The sequence below is a fragment of the Aedes aegypti genome, chromosome 3 (assembly GCF_002204515.2).
Source record: "Aedes aegypti strain LVP_AGWG chromosome 3, AaegL5.0 Primary Assembly, whole genome shotgun sequence".
NCBI lineage: Eukaryota > Metazoa > Arthropoda > Insecta > Diptera > Culicidae > Aedes > Aedes aegypti.
Genome location: NC_035109.1, coordinates 120,320,764 through 120,346,644, shown reverse-complemented (window position 1 = coordinate 120,346,644; position 25,881 = coordinate 120,320,764). Strand labels below are relative to the sequence as shown.

General features: G+C 39.5%; 3 protein-coding genes and 1 long non-coding RNA gene across 5 annotated transcripts; 1 reads left to right on the top strand and 3 right to left on the bottom strand.

Annotated features, from left to right (window-relative positions):
* Nucleotides 1–393: 393 nt before the first annotated feature.
* Nucleotides 394–16,362, bottom strand: LOC5566879 (HBS1-like protein). Its single transcript, XM_001651211.2, has 6 exons — nt 16,111–16,362; nt 15,802–16,028; nt 12,383–12,626; nt 1,639–2,195; nt 1,165–1,570; nt 394–1,102 (listed from the first exon to the last, which is right to left on the bottom strand). Exons 1-6 carry the CDS (start codon nt 16,148–16,150, stop codon nt 471–473), a joined length of 2,106 nt encoding a protein of 701 aa, XP_001651261.1. The 5' UTR covers nt 16,151–16,362; the 3' UTR covers nt 394–470.
* On the bottom strand, nt 3,313–4,838 carry LOC110679882. The gene is made up of 2 exons (XR_002502776.1): nt 4,625–4,838; nt 3,313–3,782 (listed from the first exon to the last, which is right to left on the bottom strand). It is a non-coding gene; the product is annotated as an uncharacterized LOC110679882 (long non-coding RNA).
* Nucleotides 16,363–17,517: 1,155 nt separating the features above from the next.
* LOC5566844 (peptidyl-prolyl cis-trans isomerase NIMA-interacting 4) lies at nt 17,518–18,195 on the top strand. Its single transcript, XM_001651212.2, has 3 exons — nt 17,518–17,556; nt 17,624–17,729; nt 17,800–18,195. Exons 2-3 carry the CDS (start codon nt 17,639–17,641, stop codon nt 18,114–18,116), a joined length of 408 nt encoding a protein of 135 aa, XP_001651262.1. The 5' UTR covers nt 17,518–17,556; nt 17,624–17,638; the 3' UTR covers nt 18,117–18,195.
* On the bottom strand, nt 18,126–20,494 carry LOC5566889 (protein-cysteine N-palmitoyltransferase Rasp). Of its 2 annotated transcripts, XM_021850022.1 has the most exons (6): nt 20,132–20,494; nt 19,760–20,061; nt 19,596–19,692; nt 18,950–19,543; nt 18,668–18,885; nt 18,126–18,606 (listed from the first exon to the last, which is right to left on the bottom strand). In XM_021850022.1, exons 3-6 carry the CDS (start codon nt 19,611–19,613, stop codon nt 18,192–18,194), a joined length of 1,245 nt encoding a protein of 414 aa, XP_021705714.1. In that variant the 5' UTR covers nt 19,614–19,692; nt 19,760–20,061; nt 20,132–20,494; the 3' UTR covers nt 18,126–18,191. The 2 variants fall into 2 exon arrangements, with proteins under 2 accessions (XP_021705714.1, XP_001651263.1); XM_001651213.2 differs by having other exon boundaries at nt 18,950–19,692.
* Between the last annotated feature and the right edge of the window lie 5,387 nt (nt 20,495–25,881).

Genomic DNA, 25,881 nt, shown 5'->3' with positions numbered 1-25,881 from the left:
GAAAAACGTAAATTACTTGCAATTAGGGAACTGGATCAAAAAAGTAGTGATTAGAAATCAAGTGTAATGTGAATACATAACTTTTTGTGTTTAGTTCGTCTTCCGTGGTGCTTTCTTTGCTTCAGGATTTCGTTTTTACTACCACTGAAAAAGAGCCATCTATTGCCTTTTCAGTTTTGAATATCGCCCTATTTGGGTACTTTAAAAGGAAATATAAGTAAAAATGCAGCTATTTAACTTCCTTAAGATACTTATAAACAAAGAAGGAATCTCAAAAAAAAATATGGAACAACATTTGTTTTGAAATATAAAATAAAATCGACTTATATTATTAAAACTTTCCAAATGAAAAATATTTCTAGGAATTGTGATAGTAAACCAAATATAACACAATCAATGTTGTCATTTTTATTTCAAACAGTAGTGCCTTCAAACGACCGTCTAGAGTAAAAGATTGAACTTGGTCATACTTATTTAACAATGTCTGTAACGAGACCGGCCGCAATTGTTACACCACTGACGCGCAACATAATTCTACCGAGTTCTTTAAAATCTGCGTATCTTTCCATGCATATTGGTCGCTGGAACTCGATATCCACCGAAGCACAAGAATTATTACCCAAACAGCGAGGATTCTTCTTAATTACTTCGCCCGTTCCTTTATGTAGTTGAGCTTTAAGTTTGCAAATCGTCGCTGGCTCTATCAAAGACTGATGATGCAGCAACACCGGATAGCCCATCGTGATTGGCACTTTGACGTTGAACACTACGATCCGTGCCCGTATCCTCGTTGCCAACGGAATCGGATTATAGATATCGCTGAGGATGTAGCCAACAGATATGTTGGCAATGTCGATATTAGCTAAGGTAATCGAGACCTGATCTCCAGCGAAACAGGTCGTGTATTGCACTTCGTCGATGGCAATATTTTTAACAACTGCCTGCTCCTTACTGGGACACACCAGCACCTTATCGTTCACACAAATTACTCCGGATTCGATACGCCCCGAAATGCAGAAACCTGAACCAGTGCCCTTAAATATGTCCGACACCGACATACGGAACGGCTTATCTATCGAACGTGCAGGAGTTTTGAAAGAGTCTAGAATAAAAAGAACCTTAGCGTCTGGGAATTCATACGTTCGTGTGTTCTCAAATACTTACCAATCACCCTCAACAAAGTCGGGCCTTTGTACCACTTGAGCAGTTCGGTATCGGTTGGCTCCTTAACCAAATTCTCTCCAGTCAATCCCGAACAAGGTACGTAAACCACATCGGAATCCTTGAACCCAGCTTGCTTCAGGAAGACTTTCAACTTGCCTACGATTTCATCGAATCGTTGCTGGGACCACCCCACGGTGTCCAGTTTATTGACAACGACACCCAACTGACTGACACCCAATGATCGCACAAGCAAAGCGTGCTCACGTGTCTGTCCACCCTGCTCGAAACCTGTTTCGAATTCTCCCCTGGTGGCATCTACCACGAGTAATGCTACGTCCGCTTGGTTGGCTCCTGATATCATATTTGGTATGAAATCCTTGTGGCCAGGAGCATCCAACAGCGTTATCTAGTTTAGAGAAATAGAATAAATATTTAGTGGTCATGTTATTAATTGATTAGACCAAATTGTGATACCTGTTTATTTGCCGTTTCAAACCGCGAGCTGCCAACGTCCATCGTGATGCCTCGTTCTCGTTCCTCGCCGGTTTCGTCCAGCACCCAGGCGTACATGAAACTCTGCTTTCCGAGTTTTTTACTTTCCTGCTCGTTTTTGTGCATTACCCTCTGGCTGATGTTTCCAGTGTCACACAGCAAGTGACCCATCAATGTACTTTTACCGGCATCCACGTGGCCAATGACGACCATATGGATGTGTTGCTTACCCTCACCGCGTTCCTTTTTGAAAAGCTCCTGAGCATTGCGCTGGAGTTCCTTTGGCAAGGGTTTCGGCGTTTGAAATTGCCTGCTATCGTCTCCGGTGTCTTGCACTGGAGTGTTCCGACCCGATGCGGATGGTGACTGAATTCGTGGACTGTTGATTTCGAAGCCCCTTGTGACGTTTGCTTTCTTTGCCGTTGGTGTGATGAGGATCAGCGGTTGAGGTGGCTCCGCTACGGGAGCAGAGGGTTTCAATTGGAGTGGAAGTTGACATAGCAGCTTATCTGATTTCTCTAGCAATCGATCGCCGATACCTATGTTAGTAATTAAACAAAAAAACAAAATCATTTTTCACTATGTTTCGGAAGTTATATCTCTAAACCCATGTTTATGCTTAAGTTGCAATATTTGATATACTCAATGAACCATAACTTACTTTTGTCATTTTGCGTTCAACTGATCATTGAACAAGAAACCTGTTATGGAGAACACGCACAAATCTAATTCAATTTCGCCAAACCTTGTTTTAAAAGGTGATTCCTACATAAACCGTGAAAGGCTTGTACAGTGTCAAGTGAGCTTACACAGGGTGTCGACTCAATTTTGAAAATAAAATTCCATGACTTTTCCAGACCTTCCAATCATTTTTCAGATAAATTGCAGACTAACTGAATTAGTAATTTGAACCGAAATAAGTACGATTTGTAAAAGAAATACATATCCCACGATTTACATGATGTATAGTTTATGTTATAGGACTATGAATAAACTGAGCAAAAGCTTTTACTTTACTGAGATATACCTGTCATACAACATTCTTGAGTGTTTATTCAAGTTGATAATCCGTATGAACTAAGGCTAGTGAACTACCTCAGATATAATTTCACAAATTTCAGGCATAAACGACAATTTCGGACACCTTCCTGATTATAACCTTTTTATATAAAACGCAGCACTATTACTGTGATCCACCATGCTTTTTTAATAAAAGGTAGTTATTATGCAATTTGGATTTTCTCTTTCCAGGAAAAAATTCTAGTCATTGCCAAAGAACTTTCTTGGAGAATTGCTTCAAGGAATGCAACGTAGGTTTCTCAGAAATTCCTTTTTGTAATTCTTAACATATTTTTTTCACACTTAAAATTTGAAATTGCAAGCATGTTGCTGAAAACTCAGCTAAAAAATAATTGTAACCGAGTCTCGGCAACACGTGAAACTGAAATCTCGGTTAACTCTATATTTTAGCCGTAGCTCGGCAACATTGTGTGCCGAGCACATACGTTAACAATGTTTTCACCGAACTCAGTTTTATTGGATGCTGATATATCGGTTTTCCACCTGAGTTTACCGAGATTCTCAGCATTTTGTTTGACAATCTGCCATCTTGTTTTTTCTTCATATTCGGAAGTGTTTCGGTCTTGTTTCTACGTAAAAAAGTAGTAAAAATATTGCGTATAAGTTTTGTAAAATGAATCAAACGCTGGTAAGGAAGTGAGATTGTACAAAGCAAATTCTTCAGTAAGTACGTACGGTACGCTCCATGATTTTTTGTGTTATTTTTAGGGCTCAATGTCTATACCCGATAGGTACATTTTCTGTCGATAAGCAAACATAGGATACTTAGGAAAATCCCAAAGAGACGATTATAAATATATCCGTATAAGATTTATGAGTAGCTCCATAGATACCACTACTAATGAAAAAAAAAAATTAAATAATCTTATGTCGTTTTCGATTATTCCCGACGGTGCACCGTGCGAGTGTTACAATTGACACCGGAAAATAGAACGGTTTCGGTGCAATATTTTGACAGCGTATGATAGTATTAGTGAAGGCGCCAATCAAAACAAAATGTCATTCTGCAAACAGATAGAACAGCTGTTTCTGTTATTCATGATTTGCTGTAAGGGATTCGGAAACATTAGATTCGTTCGGGTTTTGGATAGTTTGTTAATGGTGTTTACAACACTGGCTGAATGTAAAATGTTTAAATAAATGTTTGGCATATGAACATTAATTTATTTTTCCTGAGAATTGATACCATGAATATATGCTAAAAAATTCAGAATTTTCATATTTCAATACTGTAAGGACTTATTTAATTTCATCGATCCTCTCTCTGGCTAATAACTTCGCCAAAACTCATACTTCCGCAATGTTTCTAGCTCACGATGCAAAAGCTGATTTTTTTGTAATAAGGCGAAGCGAGCAACGGAAATCAATCATCATTAGAATTTAATACTATTGGAATATCAATGTCGATTACTCGTCAATATTTTTGAAAAACACAGAACCAGAGATTTTGAATTCCGTGCTTAAGATACGGGAACATACAGCTCCAGCCGCTGCTTATTCTATTTTGTTGGCATCCATGAGCAAATTTCGGAAAATTTGACCGAACTAAAGTGTTTTTAATGTATTACTGTAGTACTGGTATACAGGCAATCCAAACATCTGAGAGAAGCCTTCCTTTTTTTAATATAAACCGTAAAAGCTTCTACTGATGAAACATACTCAGTATATCTTATTATTCTTATAAAACCTGTATTTATTGTAGCATTAATAAATACTAAGAATATTCAATTCCGAAATAAATCCATTTTATCTGCGTAGTCGAAAATGAGCGCAAATGAAGATCTTGCTTGTTCGTTACCGAAAACAACAAAATCTACCAAAACGACCAAAACAAGAACACCACTGACAGTTAAGAACCATACATGTATTGGTAAAAAGAGTGCATTACCTGCTACACCCAGCTCGATCAGGGTGTAGGATTTTCTGCACCGGTGGCAATCGAGTGTAAAAACGGTGTGCTACCTGCGGAATAAAAGAACGGTTTGGGTGCAACTTTTGCTACACCGGTGGGAAAACGGTGCAGGCGGTGCAAATAAAGAAAAACGGCATTAAAATCAATAATGATTGTTTTCAAATTTTGCTGAGATTTCAGTTTATGTGATGCCGAGATTTTCAGTTAAACACAGAAACTAGCACCTCCCACATAAACCGAGTTGATCAGTCACATCTATTTAACCGAGATGATAGCCGAGCGCTCGGCTGTGCGGATCTCGGTTTTCGAAAGCCGAGATTGGGCATTTTATTCTAAGTGTGTTCCTTCAATACTTTAATTCTCCAGATATTCCTTCAATACTTCAAGAACTTTTCTAAGATTGACCCTAGAAGCTCCTCATTTACAGGTTTCTTCAGAAATTGTTAGAGAATTCCTTTCAGTCTTTAATTTCTTCAAGAATAGCATTTGAAATTCCTAAGATATTTCAAATATATTTCTCAAGATCACATAATTTGTTTTTTTTTACGAAAATATTTTCTCTATTAGGGGTCGTCCATAAATGACGTAGTTTTTTAGGGGGGAGGGGGGTCTTCACGAATTTGTGACGAAGTGTGACGAGGGGGAGGGAGGGGTCCTAGCTAGAGGACGTAGCATTTTGAATCAAGTCCGTAAATAGAAAGGCACTAAAAAAAATTGCATACAATTATTTTTTATGAAACCTTTTTTTTACTTATAAACTTGGGTTATAAAATTATGATTAAGCTTCAAAACATTCATATGACAAAATTAAAAAAATATCAATGAAACTTTAGATTTTCTTGATTAATGCATTAAAACAGATGTTTTGAAGCTTTAAATAATCCAAACAATTTTTTTTCACATTTTTATAGTAAACTTGTTTTTCATGGTAAGAACAGCAATAGTAATATAATTTAGTCTATAAGAAACTGGAAACCAAAATCAAAGAAAATGTTTATTTAAAACTTTTCCAAATTACTTTTAAGCGCTACTGTATATCAAACTGTTAGAATAGATTATCCTTTCATTTCAGTCAGTTATTAATATCAAACTTTGTATTGAACTTCTCAATTCCAATTTTTGTTTCAACCCAGTCACTAAGGAAAACAAATAAAAAAAATATAGGGGGAGGGGGTTGCTCGATATGCTACGTATTTTCCAGGGGGGAATACCAGTATTTGTGACGAAATGCTACGAGGGGGGAGGGGGGTGTAAAAAATCAGTGAAAAAATGCTACGTCATTTATGGACGGCCCCTTATGCATAAGATCATTTTCTCAATGGTAAACTGCTATTCTAAAAGATTGATTGCTCATTTTTCAATAGGATATATTATTGAATATAAACATCAGGGTTATCAATTATTGTATTGCTGACTTATCCTTGTCGATAACTTTGCAGACAATCAATTCGTTTGATCTGATTTTCCAGGTCTAAAATTGATTTCTCTGACATTCCCTGACTTTCCAGGTTTTTCAAGGTAGTCTACACCCTGTTAAATTTATGGAACTAGTTTTTTTTTTTCAATGGGGAAATCTGCATTGGAAGTAGTCTTAGACCAAGCAAAACGCCTACAATTTATAAGGAATTCTGATTATACTGATAGGCTGATAGGGGATAGGCAAAATTTACCAAAATTACCAATATTCAAATGCTTATAACTTTATGAAAAATTGATGAAATTGGATGCATTCGGAAGCAGTCGATGGCAAATTTGATCTATCTTCAGGAACTTGCTTGGTCATGCATATTTGCCACAGTACACCGGAGATGTTCTGGATTTTCCGAGGTAATGTCCAAATGGCATTTTTTCAGTCGCTTGTATTTTTGTGCGGTGTGAAGTTGAATGGATGTTTACAATTTTCCTAGAAACTAGAACTAATAGGAAGTTGAATGCCGGCCGATGCATTAGGATTCGTTGAAAATCTTTAGTTTCTGGGAAAATAGTAAACATGTAGAATTGTGACAATCAGCCCTAGCTGCAAATCAGGACTACGAGAAAGCCAAGGCACAACTTGCCAAAAGAGACACTAAGTCATGCAAGACTGAAGTGTTTTTCTTCACAGACAATGCGAATATATCAGATGTCATTTTTCGATACGCGATGCGAAAGAGGGGTCCTTCCGAGGATGAATACGTGGCGAAAAAAACGTATGGAGGCTAAGGGCCGCGGCCGGTCCTTCAACTTCAGCATGATAAACGTGCACAGCCCTCACCCCGGAAGCAGTGATGATGACAAAGACGCTTTTTACGCGCAGCTCGAACGCAAGTACGACAGCTGCCCAAGCGACAACGTCAAAATCATCATAGGAGATCTAAACGCTCAGGTTGGCCAGGAGGAAGAGTTCAGCTCCAAAATTATCGACGTCAGGACCGTCGTGGCGCTAACATCGACTCTGACCACAATCTGGTGATGGTTAAACTGCGCCCAAAACTCCGTCGTTAACAACGTACGGTACCGACGGCCGCTTCAGTATGACCTACAGCGGCTTAAGCAACCGGATGTCGCAACTGCTTACGCGCAGCACCTCGAGGCTGCTTTACCGAAAGAGTGTGAGCTGGATGAAGCCCCTCTTGAGGACTGCTGGAGAACAGTGAAAGCAGCCATCAACAATGCTGTTGAGAGCAACGTCGGGTACGTGGGACGGAAGAATGTAGGCAGATTCTGAAGGAGAAGAATGCAGCGCGAACGGTCATGCTGCAGCAAGGGACCCGGCAGAACTTGGAACGTTATAGACGGAAACGGCAACAGCAGCCCCGCCACTTTCGGGAGAAAAAACGCCGCCTGAAGGAGACGGAGTGCGAGGAAATGGAACAGCTGTGCCGATCTCAAGAAACACGTAAGTTCTATCAGAAACTCAACGCATCCCGCAACGGCTACGTGCCGCGAGCCGAGATGAGGAGGGATAATGATGGGAGCATTTTGACGGACGAGCGTGAGGTTATCGAAAGGTGGAAACAAAACTTCGTCGAACACCTGAATGGCGCTGAGAACACAGGCAATGAAGGACGGGATAATAGAGGAAATGCTTACGTCAGTAATGCGGGCGATGGAAACCAATCAACCCCCACTTTGAGGGAGGTCAAGGATGCCATTCACCAGCTGAAGAACAATAAATCTGCTGGTAAGGATGGTATCGAAACTGAACTCATAAAGATGGGCCCAAAGAGGCTGGCCATTTATCTGCACCGGCTGATAGGCACAAGCTGGGAAACAGGACAGCTACCGGAGGAGTGGAAGGAAGGGGTAATATGCCCCATCTACGAGAAAGGTGACAATTTAGATTGTGAGAATTTTCGAGCGATCACCATTCTAAATGCGACCTACAAAATATTATCCCAGATCATCTTCCGTCGTCTGTCACCTGTAGTAAATGAGTTTGTGAGAAGATGATAACTTCGGCCGATCGACAACGGACCAGATCTTTACTGTACAGCAAATCCTCCAAAAATGTCGTGAGTACCAGGTCCCAAAGCATGACCTTTTCATCGATTTCAAGGCGGCATACGATAGTATCGACCACGTAGAGCTATGGAAAATCATGGACGAGAACATCTTTCACGGAAAGCTCACGAGGCTGATAAGAGCGACGATGGAAGGTGTACAAAATTGTGTGAAGGTTACAGGCGAACACTCCAGTTCGTTTGGATCCAGCCTAGGACTACGACAAGGTGATGGATTTTCGTGCCTGTTGTGCAATATTGCGCTAGAAGGTGTTATGCGGAGAGCCGGGTTTAACAGCCGGGGTACGATTTTTACGAGATCCAGTCAATTTAATAGGATGATATGGACATCGTCGGCCGAACATTTGAAAAGGTGGCAGACCTGTACACCCACCTGAAACGCGAGGCAGCAAAAGTTGGACTGCTGGTGAATGCGACTAAGACAAAGTACATGCTATCTGGTGGGGCGGAGCGCGACAGGGCTCGCCTAGGTAGCAGCGTTACGATAGACGTGGATACTTTCGAGGTGGTCGACGAGTTCGTCTACCTTGGATCCTTGCTGATGGCTGACAGTAACGTTAGCCGTGAAAAACGGAGGCGCATCATCAGTGTAAGTCAAGTTTACTATGGCCTCTACAAGAAACTGCGGTCAAAAAAGATTCACACTCACATCAAATGTATAATGTACAAAACGCTTATAAGGCCGGTAATCCACTACGGGCATGAAATGTGGACGATGCTCGAAAAGGACCTGCAAGCACTCGGAGTCTTCAAACGTCTGGTGCTTAGGATGATCTTTGGCGGTGTGCAGGAAAACGGCGTGTGGCGGCGAAGAATGAACCACGAGCTCGTCCAACTCTACGGCGAACCCATGTCCAGAAGGTGGTCAAAGCTGGAAGGATACGATGGGCAGGGCATGTTGCAAGAATGCCGGACAACAACCCTGCAAAGATAGTGTTCGCTTCGAATCCGGTTTGTACAAGAAGGCGTGGAGCGCAGCGAGCTAGGTGAGTGGATAAAGTGCGTTTCGATTTTGCGAACGTGGGGTAGAACCGAGGATGGAGAGATGCGGCCACGAACCGAGTATTGTGGCGTGAAATTGTAGATTTAGTGTTATCTGTTTAGATGTTAACTAAATAAATGAAATGAACGGTCCAGAAGCAGGAGCAGCTTGTTCATATTCGCTTGATTTGAAACATCGCCTGGATCACCGACGGCTACACCAGTTCCGCGCGGCATTTTTGAAAGTTTTTCAGCTAGTCTTAAAAGTTTCCGGAAGAATTTTCAGTCATACTCGTCGCCAAACTGTTACGATTGAAATGAGGTGATAAATTCTTAAGCTATTAATTGAAAGAAGTATATCTTGATTAAAGGCTCGTAAACTGAATGATTTTCATTTCTGCTTTTCGCTGTCATCTTGGTTAATAGAAATATTAGTAGTAGAACGCTAGTAGCGCTGTTGTCACAAAACTGATTTTAATTATTATTACCTTTAATTATGGTTTTTCATTGTTTGTTCAATGCCTTGTCGTTGTTTATGTTTTTATAATTAATTTGACACTTTGATGCCCGGTACTCAGGCTGTCAGTTCGTGGCAAACTAGATGTTGGTAACACGAACAGCAGCGACATTAGCATTCTTAGGTTAATGCTTCTACTTCTTGGTTGCGCACCCAAAGCATGGCATACTTGGTTGTAAATTGTGAAAGTTTCATAAAAATCGAAACAGCTGTATTGTAAAAAACGGCAGCGCCAAACTTGAAGAAACTTCCTACCGTCAGCCGCCTGAAAAATTACACCTGCACTGCACACCACAAGCGTGGTGATGCTGAAGGCGCGAAGCCCAAAAGAGAGTAAACAAAATGAATCTCTTTCGTAGATTGGTTTCTTTCTTGTCTCCTCAAGCGCACGCTCGTACTGATTGAATTGATTGATGTAGCAAAACTGTGCACCGACCAGAGTTGACGCTATAGTTACTTACACACTTGCATTTGTAGTGCAAAAAGCATTCTACCACATTTACAGAATTGCAAGGCAGCGCGTTTTACGAGAGAGTAAACGCGTTGGTTTTCATCATCACAGCAGCAAAGTGTAGCGTGGAATAAAGTGTTGCGTAGCGAGCATCGCGCTGAGCGCGTAGTGAAATTTAGATCACAGATTGCGCGTCGCACCAAAAAATCTTTGCATTTAATTTGCATAACACAAATTTAACAACAAATATTGGATAGGTGAAAATTGCGTTGCAAGCAATCAATAATAAAGATAATTGAAATAAGCTTAATTTTATTGAGAGAATTATTGAATTGTACTTCAAATGTAGTACATAGGTGGTTAGGATGAACGAGTTGCCAGCTTTGCAATGCACATGTTGCATATGTGGACGCGATGATTAAAAATTAAAGGTTGGTCCCGAGATTTTAAAGGGTACACAGATAAGCCTTGTAGATTTTTTTTTGTGGTACCATTTGTTCACGTGCTTTTACAAAGCCTTCAATATTCAGACATGGGAGAGTTTACTAAAAAAAAATCTACGATTCCAAGTTTTAATAATCGGTTCAAATAAAAAGGAATTACAATTGAATGATGAAGGTACACATAAACAGTAAATACAATACAGCTTAACATAATAAAAAAGAAATGTAAGAAAAAAAAATTAAAAAAAAATTACTAAATGAATACGATTTAGCTGCTCAAAGCAGCATGCACTTGTTCGCAGAAAAACCGTCAGCCACCCTTAGTTGACTTAGTTAGGTTCATCTTTTGAATTTTTTCATATGCTCTAACACGACATCATCCGGTGACGGAACGTTGAATCGGAATGGCTCCACCTGGTTCGGCTTGGAGACGAACCCATGCCGAATGCGCCGCTTATGTCGCTTTCTATACCGTAGACACAATATACTGCCCAGCCCGGAGGAAGCTTGGGTGCAGTTTATCAACTTTCGATCCATAATACCGCTTGCGTCTATCAGGCAGAATTCGTCGATCACCGGTTTGGATTCCACAATGTCGCAGTCAATGAATCCGTAATTTATGACTTCGTCATTCTCATCTTGGCCCGAAGCGGAGATGCGGTGAGGTGTGATCTCTGATTTATCTTTTATCAGAGCCGATTTGAGATCAACGATCCAGTTTTTCCGCATCAGCGGAAGTTGAGGTGGTTTTTGTTTGCTTGAAGGATCAAAACCGGGGGGTGGTTTCACTGCTGGGGTATTGAAAATGTTAGGAACCGTAAAACCACCACTTTTCGCAGCCAGCGGGCTTCCAATGGGCGTTTCGCCTTTGGATTGCAAATGATGCCGGGCTAAGTCGGACAGATTCGAAAACGTGCTTTCGGCTGGGGACGACGATGCCATGCCACTATCACTGTTTATCGAAAGGTCGGATAACTTTGGCAGAAGCGAGGTTTGGCTTCGGTCACTTGAATCTACGTCACTGCCGCTTTCACTATCGGTTGTTTCGTCTCTCTTCATACGAGATTTCACCAGATCACTCAAGTTTATCCCGGGTTTAAAGTTATTGGGTGGGTTTTTCTGGCCAGCACTCAAACCGAATTTTAACGCTGGCAAATTGAAACGCGGGAGAGCTTGCCCCAGGGATTTATCCCCTTGATTACCAAATACAGATGATAAATTAGGTGGTTTAAAATCTTACCTTCCATAAGCAATCCAAGCAGAGCACCCATCCGAAGTGTGATTGGTAGGTTGAATCGAAGAATGTGTCGAATGTGAAACGAGAAATGAAAAAAAACGGAACTCGTTAGAAGTAAACACTAACTGCTTTAGGTAAGAGATTCTTTGGCTTTGACGCTATTGCTATCGTTGGAGCATTTTAAATACGCTTGGAGTTATAGTGTATTGTGAAATTATAAGAGAGAAAATATGGAGGTACAATATCCGAATTTCACAACATGTGTGAATGTCTAGGAACTTCGATTTCATTTTACTGAACTCAAGAAAAAAAAAGTTTTATTCATTGGACTACCAGTTACTGTTTTAGCAAGCAAGCAACACTTTCAGGGATGTTAGCGGCCAGAGTTTATTGTGTGTCTTTTTAGTGACCAGGTCACTAAAAAGTGACTCGCGACCAGCCCTGCACTTAGTCTTGCCGTTCGTTGTGAAATATGTAATGTCAAGATAACACTAGCTTATTCTCATCTATTCAAATATCTCAGTGAAACTACAAGTATAAAACCGCAAACAATGATCGAAAAGCGTCCCACACAAAGATCGTAACCCATGCCAGATAGTCACCTTTTTCGATGGGTTCCTTCAGCGTTTTAGGTGCAACCTCTTCCGCAATTTCAGACTGCTGGGGTGTATTTTTGCTGCTATTGAGAAGCTCATCCAGGGCGTTATCGAAATCATAGTTATGCTTCATTATAGCTTCCACCAGTTGCCTGTCGGAAAGCGATTCGCCGACAATGTTCCTTATTTCGTCCATGCACGACATCAACCGGACACGGTCCTCCTCGTTGAGTTCCGGTAGCTGGTAGCACTACGAATGAAAATCACACGAAAATTGTTATCAGTTTAATATTATACAGTACTCGAGTTTATATTCGTACAGGACGCTGTTTCCACAACAAGTTGGTCAAAGTCATATTATGATAGAACGCATTCAAAATACTTTAATATGTAATATGTACCAAAAGTGTTGAATTTGTGTCTGAAATGAACCCAAGGTGCCCCATTTCAATTCATTTTATCAGTTTCAGTATTGATTAATTATAACGGCTACAATTGCAGAGATTTGGATCACCTTTCAGCTGCGTAACGACAATTTTATTTATAATAGGAATTTAATTTGTTGGTGTCTGAAGTCAAGCAATAAAGAAAAAAAAACAGTTTACAAAGCATTCTAGATCTAAGTGTTTCCTATTTAAATGCCACAGTGGCTAAGCTAAAAGTTCTTCTATCAAAGGATTTGCTGATAGTTGACAAGAGTTTGCAAAGCTCCTGGTAGCTCGACTAATAAACTCTTCGATAGTCTCTATTTTTGCGACAAGATGTAGCTGTTCTGTTGAGTAGGTACCTAGGGTCGAGGTTGTGAATCATTTTCAGCAGTTTATTGTTTTTTCACCTGTTACCTGACACTGAAGATCCATAGAGCATAATAAGGCGAAGTATGCATTTGAAGACCAGCATTTTGTTTTTTTTAGATGTAGTTTGGAACGGCGTTTGAGAAGTGGGTACATGGAAAGAACTGCTTTATCCACTTTGCAGATTGCATTATTTACGTGTTTACCAAAAGTAAGTTTGGAATCGAATATTACTCCTAGGTAATTGGCATCGTTTACCCAAGCGGATGGCATTCCATTGGTTGTTACGACAGACGTTGTCAGATTGCGCTCTGCTCTTTTTCTTGTAAAAAGATAGTTTGGGTTTTGTTTGCGTTGATTTTTATTCTCCATTTTCGCTGAAATTTCTCCAGGAAATTTTGTGCTTGTTGAAGTTTGGTCACCACGATTTCAGGGTTCTTGTCTGATGATAGGAAGGCCGTGTCTTCCGCAAAGAAAGCATAAACATCTCCGTCAACCATAAAATCGTCGGCAGTGAAAACGTAGTACAACGTAGGGCTTAGGACCGAACCGTTGGGTACTCCGTAGTGAATTCGGTATGCAGTAGACCTCGAACCGTTGACTTGAAATTCAAATGTTCGAGCGGATAGAAACGATCGAACAACTTTCACTATGTAGAGTGGACAGTTTGATTGTTGCTATTTGAAAACCACAGCTTCCTACCATACCGAATCGTAGGCCTTTTCAACGTCTAGCAGGGCCATACCGGTGGAATTACCCACAGCAAAATTGCGCTTGATCTCTTTTTCGATCCGGACGAGCTGATGAACAGTTGAGTGTCCTTGTTTGGAACCAAATTGTTCATGTGAGACAATAACATCAGTTTCTAGATGGCGATTGAACCTTTATAGAATACCATGAACCCACAGTTATGGATCAAATAGTGTCTGCCCATAAATGCATACCAGTCCCACTAGCAAAACAGCGCACATGAGAAAACGCGATAGAAATCGTGAACACTTTTATACTTTATTCACTCCAATTTAATTGAAAATGCGATGTTTTCGCACCCAAATTTGCACTCAAATGGTGCAATGAACTATTGATTTCAGTATTACATACATTTTGTTTGAAAAAATTCTCAAATTATTAGTTAATATACAGGAAAATGTACGCGTGACTGATATGCGTTTATTTGCTATGGACCAATGCACGAGTTCAAGAATTTGACGTTTGAACGGTGCCGAATTCACTAGTTACCATGGCCACATAAATAACACGGCACCGCTCAAACGTCAAGTTAGTGAACACGTGCATAGGTCCAATGAATGTACAAGAATGGACTAATGCACGAGTTCACTGATTTGACGCTTGAGTGGTGCTGAATTCACTCATTGCCATGGCTACGTAAATAACATGGCACCGCTCAAACGTCAAATAGTGAACTCGTGCATTGGTCCATAAACGTATAACAGTATCAGTGCTTACTATGATGCATCAATCTGCACATGTGAATTATTGTTGTTTTGACAGTTTACTGTCCATAAATGCATGTCAGTCCCATGTTTGCTGGATTTTCTATTCACATGGGACAATTATGCGTTTATGGGCAGTTTAGTGTCCGCATTGAAAGTCTCGAAAAAGTCTGCTCTAGTTTATTTGAAAAGTTAGCTCTGGGGATGAGTGCAGTAATTTGGCCGATGGCGACCCGTTGAACGCGGGTTCTGAAGACAACTTCGCTGGCTTCGACGATAAGGACGGCTGTGACGGCAATGTTAGCGACGACGGCAACTTTCAGTTTCCACCAAAGACGAGCATTGGGTAAGCTATTTGAAATCTTTGGAGGATATTGAATACGTGACGGGGACTGATTAAATGTTTGGATAATACTAATGATGATGATGAAGAAATCTTATACAATCTAGAAATTCTTCGTACTGCTATAGAATATGATCGATGCAAATCAATAAAAATCCTTTAAATTTTATTATTACAGTAGCTATTCTTTTTTCTACTTGTATTAAATTTATATCTTGAGTCGCGAGACTAACATGCGTTTATTAGTAACGTAGAACAGACCAAGTTCGATGTTGTTTTTAACATTTATAGAACAAACGTATTGATTTCTTATAATGCCATGAAAATGCATGCAATTTAATGACGTTTAGCGTAATACAAATTGGCAAAAAATCACGTGGGACTGTTATGCATTTATGGGTCCAATCTATAAAATTCAATAAAACAACATGGAAAACGTAACATTGTAATTTAAAAGCACGAATTGAATCGTTGCAAATTGGAACTTCGATTAGTAAAAATATCCATATTAGTAATAATATCCAATTTTATCGTTACGTAATAAATGGACGCTGCCTAACCTGTGATCTCGCGCTAAAAACTACCAATGGTGTAGCTTGTTGTTGAAGAGAAGATCCTCCTCAATTTTCCAGAGGTGATAGTTCCCATCCTGGGCCATTTATTTGCTTAGAAACAAGGAGCTACACACTCGGTAACCAATAGCTTTTAGGGCGAGATTACATGTTATGCGAGATTTAAAAAAAAAAGAAAATTTAATAGAACTTGATATGGAAACAGCGCCCTGTACGAATACGGAATTGAGTCACTGTGCGCAACTTCAAGAATAATATTTACCTCGGAATCTCTTCTGTGAAGCAGTCCCTTGGAGTTTTCCGGTTGGGGCTGGGCCGCTTGCACCTCGTCATCGTCTTCCTCTTCTATGTCCCGGTTATTGGCCAGAAAAGCGGACATACTGTGCTGTCCCCTGGCGCGGTCGAAAATCCATTGCTGGGCGTCCGTCGGGGAAATGCATTCGTCCTCCACCGAGTGTCCATAGGGATAATCGTCATCATCGTCGTATTCTTCCGGGAACAAATCGATATTCAAAGATTACCATTTGAGGATCAAAATAATAACATGATGCATTTCATCACACGCACTCACCATCGTAATTCATAGTCCGCACGTTCCGATGGCGAGACATTTTGCTGCAGCTTCTTTTGAACTTTTTACTAAGAAAACACTGTTCTAGCTCACATATAACATTTGATTATTGTTCAGTAACCCTTGAAATATACTTAAAATCAGTTTTCCAAGGTGGAACGCATAGTTTAAAGTATTTAAATATAAATTAAATATTTATTGATTGCGTTGCAGTCGCGCACCAAAAAACTTTTCCAAATAATGATGACAGATGGTCGCCAGCGTGCATCATCCTCATCATCAATGAATAATGGAGCTCAGTCTGATGGCTGTCATTTTTTGCTTGCAACTTGAACTCCGACAGATAGGGATGTTGCAAAATCTTAATTAATCTATTACAGTCGAAGCAAGTTGTTTATTAATATCGATTAATTGACACAATGCTGAGGAGGGTGCACAATTTTTTTTGAAAAAAAAAGAGACAAAAGGTGGTGGGGGGGGGGGGTGTTGATTGTTTTGAAAATGTTAAAATTTAGCGTGGTATGGGGCTCTGCACTGTTATGATTTTGTATAGAATTTTGACGTTTACTGGCCTTGTTGTTTACTAATTTCATAAAGGAGTGAAAGAGAGCCAATGATTTTTGTGCAGAGCCCCATAGTTTGTGTTCCATTGCTTAAGGTGAAACAGCTTGGATTCAAAATTCAATAATGTACCAAAACTTTGAAAGCACAAATCTCGCGAAAGAAGCATCAAACTACAATGCAATTCCTATTTTAGCTTTGTGCACTAGCAGAAAGCATAAAATAAGAAGATTGACTTTGTACGTTCATTATTTCAGCAGATTAGTGCCTTTGAAATCGTGAGTAGGGGCACAAGCCGGCCATTCTGCCTGCCATGTTTGGATTCCGAGATGTGTCACCTTAATGCTAATCGTTCGCACAAAATCAAAACAAGGACGAAAAAGGTTAGTATCGAAGCATGCTGTAAAACTATTATGTGAGTGTCAGTGTGAGGTGTGCAAATGGTCACTGCGCAAAAATTTTCTGCACGGTAGTCTAATAAGCTCAGTATGCTGTTACGCTCAAGAAAAGTAAAGAAATTTCTTGACTGAATGGGTCAAGAAATTTCCTACAGACTCCCCTTTGAAGTGTCATTTCTTCGCAACTGCGTACTGAGATCAGAAAAATTTGATTTTCTTGACCATTTCTTGAAAGAAATTTTCCACGCATCGAGATAGGCGATTCCTCCTCTTGTCAGTAGCAAACCAGCCTAAAATGTGAAAAATGCTCAGTATTTGCCCAGAAATAAGCGACGTTAGTTTAATCGAATATCGGTTATTGAGCGAGTTAAAAATTAGTCGACTAGTAAGCCGATTGATCGACTAATTTAAATAATCGATTATTTTTGACATCCCTATCGACGGCAGACAGAAGCGTGGAATATGACAGACTGTAAACTTGCGTGGTGTATTATTATCAGTTGAACGAGATTGAGACAATTTTTTTAATTTATATTAGAAATCAATTTTTTTAGATATATTTTCTTACAATGCCACCTAAAAAAGATGCAAAAGGAGGAGCAAAAGCTGCTCCAGCCAAAGGTGGAGCAGGTGGAAAGAAAGGTGGTGCCGGAGATGAAGGTTTGTTCATGAAGTATAAAGTCTCGCAGCGCAAAAATATTATGAATCGGTTACGGATTTTTTATTGCAGCTGGCGGCAAGGAGAAGAAAGGAGGAAACGCTGTAAAAGTTCGTCACATTTTGTGTGAGAAGCAAGGCAAGATCCTAGAAGCTCTGGAGAAACTGAAAGAAGGACAAAGCTTCAATGTGGTGGCCACTAACTACAGTGAGGACAAAGCTCGACAAGGTGGCGATTTGGGATGGCAAATCCGAGGAGCAATGGTCGGACCATTCCAGGATGCAGCTTTTGCGTTACCAATTTCGACAATAAATGCCCCGAAATACACAGACCCGCCAATCAAAACCAAATTTGGTTATCACATCATTATGGTTGAAGGGAAGAAATAAACTGTAAGCTTATTTTTGAGAATCATGTTCAATCTTAACTTTAATAAATATGAATAAATGAACACATTTACAAAATTAATAGCTCTTTTTCAATGAGTATTTCCGGTCACCTTCCACCGATTTGATGAATTCTCCCGTTCTGAAGAAGCAATAAGCCACCGCATAAAGCACCACGTAGTTAAAAACGCTTTCAAAGTACGTCCTGCGAATGTAAATGTAACCAACTTCCTCCCGAGCGAAGAAAAAGAAATTGGACAAAACCGAGAGGACGAACACGTGTGTGCCCACCAGCGCTCCCAGTTTCGTATTGGTTCCGAAAACGTTTTTAACGAACCCTTCCATTACTATACAAATCCAATTGAGTGCGGACCAGATCATGACAAATGTGTAAAGTCCATGCCAAATGTAGATGAAGATAAACGTGATGGAACTGGCGAAGATCTTACGAGTGTTGGACGAAGTCTTGGTGCACAGCTGAGTGTAGATATACCTGAAATTGGAATTTTGGTTTCATAAATTTAATTCCAACAGCAATAATAATTCAAACTTACTTGAACAGAAACTCATACAGTCCTCGATCAAAAAACTTCCACATATCCGAATACAGATGAACTCGGCCAATACATATCGGTTTGTGAGGCATCAAAACCCCGTCAAAGGTACCAAAGGCTATTCCAATTCCATAAAACACTACGTATTTTACGTAGAAGAACTGTCCCATCATGTAGCCTAAGCCATACAAAGCCCATAAGTTAACGTGTTGCAATAACTAGAATTATATACCATTGATAATATTAATTCGCCACACATTTCAATAATGTATATCATTTTACCTTCAAATCCAGTTGGATTACATTAATGTAGAAGAAGTGTTGACCGGCTTCCATCACCAATGCCCAGAAAAAGCATATAATCAATCGCATAACTAATGTTTTCAATCGTTCCAAGGTGTTCAAACTCTCCATTGGCCATCGGACCTTTTGACACTCCTTAAATCTTTCGTAGATGATTACTGGACCAAATAACAGCAACGGGAAGTAAAACGAGTATCCCAGCAAATCCACAAACTTGTAATTCTGCGCATTCCCTCTAGCGTTAACTCGATCCAAACAAAAGCATGTGCATTTGATAACGTTCCACGAAATAATTATGCTGAACTCCAACAGCTTATCGTTGTCGATGTCAAGCAAAACGTTCAACTGATCATAAAAGAACAAAATTTTTACGCTATTTATCATCGCTATCCACAGAAATGCTTTGATCCACAGAACGGCTGCGCTTTTCGTCCAATGCCCAATCGCGTAAAAGGTCAAATTTTGCCAAATCAGTATCAGCAAAACCTTGTATCCATAAATGTAGAATACTGCTGCACAACCGAAAACGGTCAGTGCCAAAGAAACCTGCCTTACTCGCAAATATCTTATTACCTCAAATAAAATCGCATGTAAGGCAAAAATCAGCATGTTACTTATGGCATACTTTTTGTAGATCTCCCATTCCCAATCGTAATCATCGCGTCGTCGACCCTTGAAAATTGACCAACCTTCCTCCAGGTAGTAGTAGTTTTGAAGGCTTTCTAAAATTGAAATAAGCATGAATGAGCCTTTGAAATGAAATTAGTTTTCTTTCTCGAATATTCTTACCATTGCTCAGTTCGTAATTTTTGTAGAACGAATAAAATAAGCACGAAACGTAAAATACAATGCACAACGCTGTATCAATCGGAATCTTGAACGATCCCATGGTGACACACTTTCCCCGCTGCTCCCTACAATTTGTTTTGAAACGCCAGAACGACCAACGTTTGTCGGACTAAATTCATTCATCGGCAACTGTCATTATGAATGACCGTCTATGCTTGTTTACAACTTTTACTTCTATTTTACGCACACCACAACTGTTACCGTTAGTTTTGTCTCGCCAGCCGGATACCAACACAACCAAGCTGTGAATCGTAAACAAAATCGTAGTCAATTTCAGGTGAGTGATTTTAGGTTTTGGTTGGGCACTTTTACCTTAAAATTGCATCGAAGAAAACACTTTCTAACTATTTTAGCAATGAACGGTGATGTAGGCGTATGAAAGTGATAAAAAATTACTACATTACGGAAAGTTTTACGGTGTTAATCTGCACTTATTTCTGCCGGTCACTGGTGTGGCTGTGCGTCAGATGTTTTGACACACGTTGTTTTGTGTGGGATGAACGACAATAAGTGCGGTATGCAGCTGCAAACAAAATGTCTCACAAAATTGAAACAATGGAGTCGCCATAAATATTTATCAACTGACAAAACTATGTGCAAACATTGTAAAAGCTTTGCTGATATGACTTGCGATGTATATTTATGTATGGTCTATTAAAATGATACAAATCTGATTTTCACTTTTTGTCTACCTATCAGACTAACAATTATATGTAATGTTTCAATATTTTCGTATTTATTAAATTTAATGTATTCCGAAATGCTGCAAATGTGAACAGAAAAAAATATCAAAATGAATCTTCAAAAATCACCAACATATTTTTAAGAATTTCTCATTGAAGCTTTGCAATTCTTGGCTGCATTTGGTAGTGAAAATATACATTTTAGAGTTTTTGTTTCCTAAAATTTATGTTTCTCTTTGAATACTTCCAATAACTCTTTACGATATTTTTACAGGAGAATTTTTTGTAGATATTCAAGTATTCTGATATGAATTTACCAAAGTTTTGTATTCTGACGAATTTATCTAAAGATTCATATTGAAATGCAATCAGGGGTTACCTCAAAAATTTGTTCAGAACACTTCTGAAGTAGGAAAGAAACCTACTAGAAATCAGTATTTATCGATCCCCCCTGGAACTACATCAAGCAACTTCATCGGGGGAGGGCTGTGCTCATGCACTTCGTCAATTTCAGCCTCTAGCTGCTAGTTCGCTGTTAAAGCTTAATGTCGTCAAAAACAAATATTTTTTAGAGAAGTTACGTTTCTGTTCCAAAATCATTTTTGGCAAGAGGTCTTTATGTTCCTATTTTAAAGGAACTCAGTCGCTACCAGCCTGACGAAAAGCTTTTTTAGTCTTGTGGTAAAGGCTGTCATGGAATTTAGGGGTTAGAAGCAAAATGATGTCAGTGACCTAATTTTGTGATAATCTGCTCTGAACATTTTTCAGCAATTTTTCATTCTGTAAGAATTGTATGGTATTAAAACAGAACAAACTAGTCTTGAAAAATTGTGCTATTTTTTAGTTGAGCGGAAAAGTCACCTGAAAATATCGTTAGAACGATTGGAAACATAATAATTTCCTCAACTCAACTCAACTCTATTTAAAACGACCAAAATGTTACTTACACCGCTTTGTGTTTGAGCCCCTTAAACATAGTAACTGTCAATTTCTAGCCCAGGGTCGTAGCTTCACAGCACACAAAAAAAAAATTGCTAATGTTTGTCCTACCCATGGTTCCGAACGTGGTCGCGCCTCTGTGTGTAGGGCTGTGGCTATATCCTCCCAACTGGCACTGTTGAACGCGTTCTTGACGTGTATTGTTACCATTGCGCAGTATCGATTGCCTCTCCTCTTCTGCTTGGACGCTTTCTCCGCGCACGCGATGACTGCCCGAATAGCATCCACCGTCGAAGTCTTTTTACGGAATCCGAACTGCTTTTTCGACAATCCGTTCTCGCCTTCCGTGTAGATCGTCAGCCTGCCGAGGATGACCTTCTCCAGAAGTTTGCCAAGAGTATCCAGCATGGTCTATATGAAGCAGGATCCCCTGGCGGTTTTCCCGGTTTTGGCAGTAACACTAGCTTCTGCACCTTCCATCTGTCTGGGAAGCAGCCTGTCCTGAATATGTCTGGGAACGCCAAGATTGCTGCCCTTAGCGCTACATTAGGGATACCATCTGGTCCGGGAGCTTTGTTTAGCTTCAATCCTTTCGCAACCCTTATCAGCTCGACGTTAGACACTTGTATACCGGCATTTTCTTCATCTACGTCAGCGTACGGTGTGGGCGGCCACGCGGTTGGATCATGCGTAGGAAAGAGACCGTTCACTAACGCCTTCAGTTTGTCGGGACACATTTTACCTGGGGCAACTAGGCCCTTGATCTTCCACTACTCGATAGGCGTTCGCAGGGCCGTACATTTTCGTTTCATTGAAAGCATTTTCAGTCCCCAACTGACTGACTCAAGCTTGCCTTTCAATTGAAACTCTACTGTTTCGTTTCAATTCGACGAACCTTTCCTTTCATCGCAGCAAGCGTAGTCTCTCATCTCTTTCGTGCTGCTTATGCGTCGTGCGTCATAAATCGGAGCCTCACCGCAGCGAGCTGGTCTTTCAATCGGTAGTCCCTAACTTTAGGAGCTGATTAATTCAAATGAACGACGTTGTAGCCCGCATAGTTTCTCTATCTTATTTAATTACTCAGCAAGTTACATAATTACATTGCAAAAAATAGGTAAAATTCAATTTAAAACATTTTGATAGATTTCAATGAAATTAAATGAAACGAAATTCTTACTCTTTCACCTTCCTTGTTCATTGCTTTCAATTCGGATAACGAAACGAATGAGTGTGGAACGAAGAACGAAGCGACGCAGTTGTTCGTCACCATTGAGACGACACAAACCAAGCGTCGTGTTTCACAAAATGCTTTCGAAAATGCACAGCCCTGGGCGTTCGTATATCGTGTGACAGGTACGATTATACTCTATTCCCAGGGACGTCAAGGAAATTTTCATTACGAAAAGATCCTGGACCGACCGGGATTCGAACCCAGACTTCGAACTCTAGCCACTCGGCTAAGGAAGGCCCCAAGAACAAATACTATTTTTGAATTATTAGCAGATTTTATGAGACATCTCTAGATTAATCCTGAGAACTTCTGGGGAATCTTCTGACAATATTTTTGAAAGAAAAACCAGATATTTCTATAAGAATACCTTCAAAAAAATCCTGTTGTAATACTTGAATTAACACTAGAAAAATTGAAGGAAATAACTTTCTGAAGCAATACATACAGGATATTGTCAAAACATTTTTTAAAAGTAAGTGCTGCATGAATTATGTAAATAATCATTTACAAGTCCTAAAGAATTTTTAAATTAATACAGTATGACCCGTAAAAAGATGCGAAGATCATCATGTCATGTTTTAATGTAGGTCAGCCATTACATGAAAAACCGATCTAGTGGGGCACCGAATTCCGTGAAAATTTGCTATTTTGTTCTGTATCCGAAATATCCTTATTTCGTGTTTTTTGATTTTTGTATTAGAGTGACCATTTCCAAAATAGGGTGACCAGAAAAATCGCGACTTCGCAAAATTTGTATTTAAAAAAAATCATGATTTTTAAACCGCTTGATCGATTTTCAATTTCAAAAATCAAAAATTTCCTTTTTTCGTGTTTTGAAGGCCTCTCGACTAAAAGGGCTATTACTGTTCTCTTTTTCTCTAGAAAGTTCAGAAAATTTTACGTTTACTGTCAAATTTTCAGCGATGCATGTTTTTTGATGTTTGAGATAGGGGAACTTACGTATTCTCGGCAGTCTTAGCCGATGCCGCGCTTTTTTTGTAATTTTCTCGGACATCAGCAGACAAATTCCGCTTTTGTCTGTTTACATTTATGCGTAGCTCAATCCTCTATCGATTCACACCGACAGACTTGTCAAAATGCTTTTGGAAACGTTTTTACAACGTGTGACTGTTGTCGGCAACCTCATTCTCTTCGGCAGCTCCAAATCAGTCGCATTTTGAGGCGTGTTCATTTGAATTGATGATATCTCTGGCAATATTGTTTGTTCAGTCACGAAAATCTCGTCAGCTGGAAGCGGGTAGAACAAAGAATCATCTGAATTTTTTCATTGATGTATTTTGGTAGAAAGATACTGTGTATTTGGCGTTTGAAATTTGATTGCCGATAATAGTCAAATGGTGCCGAAGCCATAAGTCTCCCTATATTTTTTTGAAAATAACAAATCAGTCTTTTTTTATCGGCAAACACTGTAGGTCTCAGTGCATTAGATTTTTCATTTAACCCAAGATCGGTCGCATGCGTGTACTGAGTACACGCACCTCGAAAACAGCTCGCTCTTCATATACAACTCGAGCGAGGCGGTGCCGGTATTGGCTGAAAGCGCGACCGCTCTTGAGTTAAAAAATCATAACTTTTGAACAGCTCAATCGATTTCCAATAATTTTTTTATGGAATAAAAGATTTCAACTTTTCAGCGTTCTCTAAGACAAATATGACAAAAATTTCCCTAGATAGGGAAGTTATTTCGAAATATACTACAGTGATAAACAAAAGGGGCCCAGATAGCCGTAGCGGTAAACACGCAGCTATTCAGCATGACCATGCTGAGGGTCGTGGGTTCGAATCCCGCTGGTCGAGGATCTTTTCGTAAAGGAAATTTTCTCGATTCCCAGGGCATAGAGTATCTTCGTACCTGCCACACGTTATGCACATGCAAAAATGGTCAATCGGCAAAGAAAGCTCTCAATTAATAACTGTGGAAGTGCTCATGAGAACACTTATCTGATAAGCAGGCTTTGTCCCAGTTGGGACGTAACGCCAGAAAGAAGAAGAAGAAGAAGTACAGTGATAATAAATTACATTCACTCACAAAAACAATAAAAATAAAGCTTATGGATGCTATATTTACGTTCAAACAATTTTCGTATTTTTTTATGGGCCAAACTGTACCGTAAAGTACCCATATTTTGCGCGCGCTCCTAATTTCGTTCACTGACATTTTTAACATACCGTAAAATGGGGTGTTAAGGAATCGTAGGGGGGGACTTAAGGGATTGAACTTCTCCATCAACTTTGACAAGTCACAAAAACGTCGAAAGTCGATATATCAGTCATCTGAAATGCTTGATTTGTTCGGAGGATTGTGAGCTGCGTTATGTGATAAGGGATGTCTATTATAATACCGTACAAATACATTGTAGAGTGTAGATATTGGAAACTCTTCGAAACATTTTTGTTCGAATTTTCTGGGCCAAATACATTTAACTACAAAACAATGAAACAATATTAAGAAAAATATATGTAACTTTGAAGATAAGTATATTTAATTGAGATTATAACGCAAACAAAAACTTTTGAAAATGTTATCTAGAACTCGACTTTTAATATTTCTTATGGAAAAAGTGTCTTTTTGAAAATAAGTAGTGTTTTAAGGTATTATCTCTTATACTTTTTCCAAGTTACTAAACTCATTCGAATGATGCCGTAGTATATTCCAATAACATTTTGGCTTCTTCCGTGAAGTAAAACAGCATTGTAATAGTTAAGGTGAAGATGCCTCGAAGCCAAACCTCAAATTTTCAAGAGCACGAATCTAGAGAATCAGACTGCGGTTTAAACTGAAAATATAATCGATTGGTTACCAAACATATCTAATCTCGAAAATCGGTAAAACTGGGCGAAAAATCTTTATAACAACGAAGTAAATACGGGATTTTTCTTGAAACTATTTCTAAAACTTGTTCGATTACGCTTGTAAAATGTTTTGGAAGTTTGAATGATTCTTTCATTTGGAAATGGTTTTGAAGCCATTGATCCTTTTAGTGATACACCTATAAAGTGGTAAAGAATAATAAGCTCTTATAGCTCTTTTTGGGAACCATTGCGGTATCGTCGGGCACTAAACGAATTGTGTTATAGAGTGTGCGTTAGATACTGGAACACTTTTCTTCCGTTTTTTTTTTCGACCATTCCACTGGGTGTTGCATGCAAATACCTTGTTTAGTGTAGTGTTTTATTTACAGGGCTAA